Source organism: Chaetodon trifascialis, chromosome 18, assembly GCF_039877785.1.
Source record: "Chaetodon trifascialis isolate fChaTrf1 chromosome 18, fChaTrf1.hap1, whole genome shotgun sequence".
NCBI lineage: Eukaryota > Metazoa > Chordata > Actinopteri > Chaetodontiformes > Chaetodontidae > Chaetodon > Chaetodon trifascialis.
The window spans coordinates 10,705,097-10,713,549 of record NC_092073.1 but is presented as its reverse complement, the minus strand read 5'-3'; the positions used below and the strand labels follow the sequence as shown (position 1 = coordinate 10,713,549).

Genomic DNA, 8,453 nt, shown 5'->3' with positions numbered 1-8,453 from the left:
TGGTGGAGAGGGAGCTCATTTTATATGTTTTGTTGAGTTAATGTATAACAGTACATCTACAAACTGTCAGCTCTTAATCTGCAGACTACTGTTGCATTGGTATAAAACACACTATATACCATAATTATATACAGCCAGTCTGACCTTCTTTAATATCACCTGGCTGCTGATATAGGATATGATCCATAAACTAGGGTGGAAAACACGCTTGAAGATGCCGATCACAGGAGGGAACTATGTTGCGAAACTTGCCGAGCAAACAAAACTCGCATGAGTTGAACACACATGTACACCGTTTAGGTGACAGGAGGCAGCAAACTCACCGTGTAAGTCAAGATGGATTCCTCAGCACAGGTAAGACATGCAGCCTGCGCCGTTTAACTTAAACTGAAAGCCTGGACTCATTTTCTTAACGTCCTCTTCCGCTTTTCATGACGAAGGTAAATTTAATTCAACATTTTTATGATCAAATTGCGGTGTGTAGTAGAGCCCATATTATTATGTTTTCGTCTTCTTCTTCTTCCTCTCCTACTTCTTCTTCTTCTTCTTCTTTTCCTACTTACTGAACTGAACTGAGTCTATGGATTCACCTGCTACAGCGCGTGGCCATGTACACCAATAGCAGCGCAGTTCGTAGGTCACAGCGGAGCGGAAGTTGTTGGCCGCTTCTGCCACTGCAGCAAGTGCAGGCAGCTTTTAGCAGGCTAACACGCTTCTCAACGTGTTTTTGCTGTTTGTCATTTTAAAGAAACAATATGAAAACGTTCGGAATGTGCGAAAGATGAAGCCGCCGCGTCCAGGGAAATGATTTTCATCGGCATCGCCTCTGAAGAAGAGGATAAGCTAACGTAAAGAAACCCGGAAGTGTTGTGGAAGGTAACGAGCTTGCCACTGTAGCTTGCTTGTGTGTCTAAGAAATCAAAGTCGGAGATGAAATAAGTCGCTTATATTCATCGTCTCATAAGATGACATTATTGGGATCACCACTTGTCTTGAGATTCTTAAGCTATGCTAGCTAATCAAATGAGCTCTTAACGCTACTTAAGTCATTAGCGACCGGCTGCTTCATTTAGCCTAGCTAACGTCACTGGCTTTCACACTTTTCCGAACCACATAACATTTATCCAACTTTCATATTAGGTAGCTACTTCAAATCTGCAATTCAGTGGATTTTTAGCTGAATGTCATGTAGCGGTTTGGGATCTTGGATTAATTTATTTTGTTTAGATCAAGACTACATAGCACAGCATTGTTTAATTGTTTAACTAGTGTCTATGTAAGGGCGGTGATCAGTAACACAAAAAGGTAGAAAGAACAAGAACAACAGACATATTTTCTCATGAAACGCAAAATAGCCTGTGAATGCTTTTAATGCCTTAACAAAGGTTTTTGATGAATACCGGACATATGCTGTAATACCTGTCTGTCTTATGTAAGTAGGTGCTCAGAGGGTCTGTGCGTGCACGTCCAAAGTTTTTGATGATGTTTCCAGTGTGACAGTGGCTGACAGGCAGGTGTTCACCGTGCTTACATCTTTGCATCACACAAAGAGGCATTTGCACACTCAAATAGTGAAGAAAGTGGCGTCATCCCATAATCTATTTTTGGCATGAGTCCCATGGTGCAACAAGTTGAACAAGTCTTCCTCTTGGTGACACTGTCTGCATGATTATTACCTTATTGCCAGAGGATGAAAGCTTAGCTCTGGCATAAGTTTGTCAATTCCATCTTTTATTTTCAGGTATATACACTTTATTATAGCAGGTGATTTACCTAATGTTAGTTACAGTACTGCATATAAGGCGTATCTCTCTGCATGCCAATCAACAAGAGTGATCCATTGTAATGCCCCTTTAAGTTGTTGTTCTCTGTTCCTACCAAAGCTTCTACCAAACAGCTACCAACATTCCTACCAGGCTGAGCTTGCCACTTGAGCAGGGAAAAAAAAAAAAAAGATTATTTCCCAAATCTCTCTTTATGTTCCCACAGTCCCCAGCAGCCACAGACGCAATGAGTGCCAAATATGGGCTGGTGGGCTACAACAGTTCACGGAAGCACATTTCGATCTCCATCCCGTCCTCCACGGAGGTGATGTCACCCCACATAAAGTCTGTGGAGGAGCTGAGGGTCCTGGGGATCAACCTGAGCAGCTTCAGCACCCCCACACAGTTCTTCATCTGCGTGGCTGGAGTCTTCGTCTTTTACCTCATCTACGGATACCTTCAGGTAGCACAAGCAGAAAGGTGTAATTTGAGAGATGCGTTCAAGCAAACACACACATATGTGTAGTGAAATAACTTGACATAATAAATAGAAGTTTGTCACAGTGAAAGGAGAGGGCAGTGGTGAGAGCTCTTTGTGTCGATTTGTATGTACAAATACAAACTCTGGCTAATTTAGCCCCTCCCAAGCTCGTTTCCATGCTATTATTAGCTCCTTTGTTAGGTGTAGCTGTGTTCTTGTGTGTGTAATTGGGAAAACAGGCTGGTGCAGACAGCATATAAGACACTCAGATGACGTGTAAATGTTTGTATTTCACAATATGGGCCCCAGGAGACTATCATTATCTGCTTTGTGATTTTATATTTGCCTCTCCGCTCAGGAGCTGATATTTTCCGTGGAAGGATTCAAGCCTTTCGGTTGGTACCTCACTCTGGTCCAGTTTGGCTTCTACTCCATGTTTGGCCTAGTGGAGCTTCAGCTCACACAGGACAAACGCAGAAGGTATACTTATCTTTTTGTGATACTATAATTCACATTTAACGAGTGTATTCCTTTCAGTCCTCTGAAGTGACACACCAGTTAAGCGTTTCTCTGTTTCTTAACTGCTTTATGTCCCCCTGTCCTCCAGGATACCAGGGAAGACCTATATGATCATAGCATTTCTAACAGTGGGCACAATGGGCCTGTCCAATACCTCTCTGGGCTACTTGAACTACCCCACACAGGTCATCTTCAAGTGCTGTAAACTCATTCCAGTCATGATTGGAGGGGTGTTTATACAAGGTAAGCTAACTCTAATACTATATGCATTTATACAGAGACCTTATGGGTGCAGCTACATATTACTTATATTGCATACTTTTTGCTTTTTTCTTTACAATACTATGATCCTCTATAGCACATGTTTAATACATGCTGCTCTTTAATCCTCTGCCTTCCTCCCCATGAAATTATTTAATCTGCACTTTACTTTATACATATGGTGCAAAAGATGAAGATTGGGTCTTGAGCAGTTCAAAACAGGGATTACATTTTTGTCTCAGGATTAAGAAAACTCTAATGCAAACTAAATCATCGGCATTTTTAATTACAAGATAAAGGAATGTCTGAAAATAAATGTCACGTTGTCCTTGTTGAACTTAAAACGATTGGACTGCATCATCAGTCAGGACATCGTTATACATGTTTCCTTTGAAGCGATGACCACCTTTCAACATTCGGTACCTCCTTTTCATCTATGTCTGTTGTTTTCGGTTGTCAGAGCCCAGTCGGCCGTACTCACGGTTGCTCCCCGCTCTTGGTTCTGTCTGTCCTTTCATCCTCACACCGGCCCTCTCAAGGTTCTGTGTTCTCGACGTCAGAAAGATTTGGGGTATTTTTTTGCCTTCCTGCGTCTCTCTCTCTCTCAGGATGGGTAGATGTGAGGGCCACGGTCCCTCAAGGGGTCGAGCAGAAAACAGAATCTGTTCACTTAGAATGCAAAGAGGAAGGAAGGTTGGAGAGAGGGATGGATGGATGAAGGGAGGGGTGTGGGGTTGCATCTGATGTGAGGCCCTTCAAAGGCGAGTCGGGGGAATCAAAGCCGACCATGGCCGACCTGATGCTGCGTCCCCTTGTCAACCTCAAGGCATCTATCCGTCAGCCTGTTTTTGGAAGACTCCTTCATCCTGTTGTTTTTTCCCCAAGTTTCATGTTTTCACACAGCTTTTTTTTTTCTGTGGTGCATTGTTACGTGCACAACCTCAAAAACTTTGAATTGTCAAGACCCATCGTAAGAACTTAAAGTTCCATTTTTACCTGAGTCCAATGTCAACTTCTTTTATTTAAAAAGAGGTTGGTCATCTTTTGAAGATTTCTGTGCAAGCTGTGCTGGAGGGGGGAGTGCTCTCTGCCTTTGTAATGTCTCAGTTTGGTTTCTCTGTGTTTGTGATCTTGCAAAAGGTTTTGGAAGTCTTAGCATACATGGCATACATATCGGATTAGAATTCATGCGAGTGTAACCTCAAACTTATTCCTTGTTTTCTTTTGTGAAGTTAGTGAAAATGTGATTTAGGAGATTCTGATTTCAGGTCGACTCACATGATTCAGCGCTGTGTGTTCATGTTCAAGGTAAACGCTATAATCTGGCGGATGTGTCTGCTGCTCTCTGCATGAGTCTGGGACTCATCTGGTTTACACTAGCTGACAGCAAAGTGGCCCCCAACTTCAACGTGACAGGTAGCGTCTTCTAGATCCATCAACACACACTCACAGCAATGCTCTAATGCTACAAGCAATGTAACCACATCTTCATGCTGTATCCTCATGGTCAGTGTGTGCATGGCATTCAGTATGCATATGAAGTTTGGAGACGTATTGTTCTTGTGTGTTTATGTGTGTGTGTGTGGCAAACAGGTGTTCTCCTCATCTCCCTGGCATTGTGTGCAGACGCCGCCATTGGAAACGTGCAGGAGAAAGCCATGAAACTCCACAACGGCTCCAACTCTGAAATGGTAGCTTGTTTACCAAACTGAAAAAAGTATACTATTGGTAACAGCTGTGAGAGCTGCTGCTATTCTGTGTGTGAAGTGACTGACTGCTCACGTGGGTTCGTGTCGACAGGTGCTGTACTCGTACTCCATTGGTTTTGTCTACATACTGACGGGCCTGCTCTGTGTGGGCGGGCTGGGACCAGCAGTGGCATTCTGCTCAGAGGTCAGTATACCTTAAAACAATGAGGCAAGATCCTTCTGTCACTTAATGAGGTCACAGAGGTTTGTGACTGTGTATGTACGTTCAACTTTAATGTTATTTCTAAAACATGCACATAAATTAGTTCTTATGTGTGATAATATTATAATACTCTTGTGTGTTTTGCTCCTGTATTATTGCTTTCATTTAGGCTGTAAATGCTCATAAGCTGATTCTATAGTTTTTTCTTACTGTACGTCTCTTCTTGATGCTGTTATTGCAGCATCAAGAGGAAACATCTTTCAGTAATGTCCTAAATTCTTGTCTCTGATCTTGTTTCCCTCCAAGCATCCTGTGAAGACGTACGGTTATGCATTCTTCTTCTCTCTTACGGGTTATTTCGGAATCTCCTTCGTGCTGGCCTTGATCAAGCTCTTTGGTGCCCTGGTTGCAGTGACAGGTAAGAGGAGCAGTTTGTCAGATTTTGTCTTCATGCTGGGAAAATTTGACCAGTACAACCCTTTCATACCCAATCATGATACTATCCCCTGTTACCAATGAACCTGTTTACCTGTGGAATGATCCAAACTTTCCCAGTCTTTCGTTGCTCCTGTCCCAACTTGGTTGAAATGTGTTGCTGGCATCAAATTCAGAATAAGCAGATATTTACAAAAATCAATGAAGCTGATGAGGGGAAACATTAAATATATTGTCTTTGCACTGTTATACTGTTCAGCTGAGTTTATGTCAAACAGAATTAGCAAATGATCGCATTCTGTTTAATTTGTGTTTTACACAGCAAACCTCTTTGGAAGCTGAGTTACAATTGATGTGTACTTTTAGTTTAGACAGAAAACTGTCAGAATTCAGGATATTTAAAAAAAGAGAAAACACCATTACCAGCTGTATGTCTCTTTGAGCGTGTTAAAAAATCACATGTTTTTGTTCTGTATTCAAATTTACTTAAAACCACAAATGTGTTTCACGTCTTTGCAGTGACCACTGGGAGAAAGGCCATGACTATCGTACTTTCCTTCATGTTCTTCGCAAAGCCGTTTACTTTTCAGTAAGTACCATCACCTTTTGACTCGGTTCAGTCTTCTTCTAGCTGAACGGAAGCCCACGCTGCCCTCTCCTTTGACTAATGCATCTTGATTTGGCTCCCCTGCCCCCTGCTTTTCATGTCCTCAGTCCATTTTCAGACCCTGACTGTTCCTCTGCTCTTTCTCCTGGTCTAACTCCTCTGTGTTGTCAGAAGGCTCTCATTTGCTGCTGTGCCTCTCCTGCTCTGGTTCTCCATCGTGACTTTCGACATGCATACACACACACGCTCCACACAAAAACTTTTTTGTATCTTCATGGCCAATTTCATTCTCCCTCTAGCTGGTGGGCTACTTCTTTGACTTCTTTACATTTATTGAAAAACTGTGCATTATCCGTCAAATACAGATGTGTGACAAACTAAAGGGAAAACCAACCCAAACCAGCAAAATGTCTCAGTAAGGTGTTGGGCCACTTAGCCATCACAGCAACAACAATGCTCCTAGCTTGTACAAGTATTTGCTGCTGTACTGGAGGAATGGAGCACGATTCCTCCATAAGATGTTCCCTTATTTGGTGTTTTCTGTGTAACTCATCCATTCAAAATGTCCCACAGGTGTTCAAGTTCTGACGGACATCGTTTAGGATTCACATCCTTTCCATACTCATCAAACCACTCAGTGACCTCTCATAGAAGCGTCTGCATGTGTGAAGCTACTCAGCTCTAACAACTCTCAGAGAGATGCAACAAATGTGCTGAATGCATTTTCTCCCTCATGAAACTCATGTAAAGCCAGTATTTTTGAACAGTTTGAAACCTGCGTTGTGAACATCTGTGTTTGGTCTGCTGGAAGTCTTGGACTTCGCTGCCTTTGCTGGCACATTGCTGCGTTTCTTGGCACATCACGTGCAGTGAAACCGTTTACAAGAGCGTGTGTTGTGTCACTCTGAAAAACGTTGCACCATAGCGCTGCTTGTGGTCAAATCTCTCCGTGACCATCTTGTTGAACCCTGCTCATCCTGCATGTCATGTTATTAGCAGTAATTTGCATCTGCCTTCTCTGTCCACCTCATTTCCGCCTTCCCTATAATAATACTTAACCCCTGCATGTCTCTCTCCTCAGGTACATCTGGGGCGGCCTTCTGGTGGTCTTTGGCATCTTCTTGAATGTTTACAGTAAAAACAAAGACAAAATGAAGCTTCCCTCCATCAAGGACCTCAGGAGCTTGCTGCTGACAACGAGGAAGGTTCGATTCCTCTCACAAAACGTGTAGAAGGCACCAATAGTTGTAGCGGAGGTCCTGCGCTGGCAGACAGTACGTCTGTTCAGGTGTAGAGTTGGCCCACCTGGTTCAAGGGTTATGCTGGAGCATGTGCCCCGAGCTACGAGCCTCATCACCACCAACAGTGAGCCAAGGATGGGGTGTACAGAGTTTGACCACCAATCAGCCTCAAAAACAGCTGACACACGATAAAGCTTTGATGGGCGATGGAATCTATCTGCCAGGACGCCACCGCTGTAGAACTGACTGAAATTACTCTGCAGCCAACTGAAGGAACTACTTTTTACAAGGGGATCAATGCTAATGGGCTCTTTTTAAAGCGATGCTTCAGAGCTCCACAGGAACAGTCCCAGAATGGAGGACAACACTGAGGACTTTTAAGACTCTCTAAAGGGAAGCAAGCGCCTTAGCTAACCAAATCGCACAGTTTTGCACTGGAAATGACTTGTACACTTAAACCCCCGAGTGGTTGGGAAGAACTGAAATGGAAGAAAAGAGCATCACGTCTGAAAATGAATGTTTGTCCCCCAAACCCGAGAAGAAAACATACATCTTGATTTAAAAAGGCATACTTGCCCCTCGCATGTGCCAGGAAGACAGAACACTTTGTTTTACATAACCATTGTCTTGATGAAAGTGGCTTTTTTTTTTTTTATAATCGATTGGTAATTTATATCTGACTGTGCCCTGTTTCATGAAAAATGTGAGACCTGTGTGATAATGTGGGGACATTTAGCGGAATGTGGAGACGTTTGCTCCCGTGTAAATCAATAAATCAAAAATGTCAACTGCCATTATTTGCTAACCATGTGTTTGGGTGAAAGGATACGACTCTTTTTACATTAAAACAAACTGAGATGTTTCTCTTAAAGTCCACTGTTTTTTGTGCATGTGTGTGTTTGTGTGTGTGTCTCATCAGCCAGCCCTTATTCTCTCCCCTTGCACCGCTTAAGAGAAGAATTGAAATGTTGCCAAAGTGTGTGTGTGTGGATGTGTGTGTCTCTATGTGTGTCTGTGTGTTTTATCCATCCACTGGCCTTAGGCATGTTTGATTAGGAGTCCTAAAAAAAAGCACTGCTAGACAGAAAATAAACAGCAGCCTGCACTGTGCTTAGGCTGTCCTATTCATTTGGATCCATCCCGTGTGTGTGTGTGTGTGTGTGCGTGTGTGTGCGTGTGTGTGTGTGGCATGCACTTAAATGCCACTCTCCATTCGCTCTAAATGATGATGTGAT

General features: G+C 43.0%; 1 protein-coding gene across 1 annotated transcript; it reads left to right on the top strand.

The window, feature by feature from the left end:
* Positions 1-640: 640 nt before the first annotated feature.
* Positions 641-8,092, top strand: slc35b3 (solute carrier family 35 member B3). Its single transcript, XM_070986572.1, has 10 exons — positions 641-876; positions 1,990-2,226; positions 2,603-2,724; positions 2,852-3,006; positions 4,333-4,440; positions 4,618-4,715; positions 4,825-4,917; positions 5,242-5,353; positions 5,890-5,959; positions 7,059-8,092. Exons 2-10 carry the CDS (start codon positions 2,011-2,013, stop codon positions 7,207-7,209), a joined length of 1,125 nt encoding a protein of 374 aa, XP_070842673.1. The 5' UTR covers positions 641-876; positions 1,990-2,010; the 3' UTR covers positions 7,210-8,092.
* The last annotated feature ends 361 nt before the right edge of the window (positions 8,093-8,453 follow it).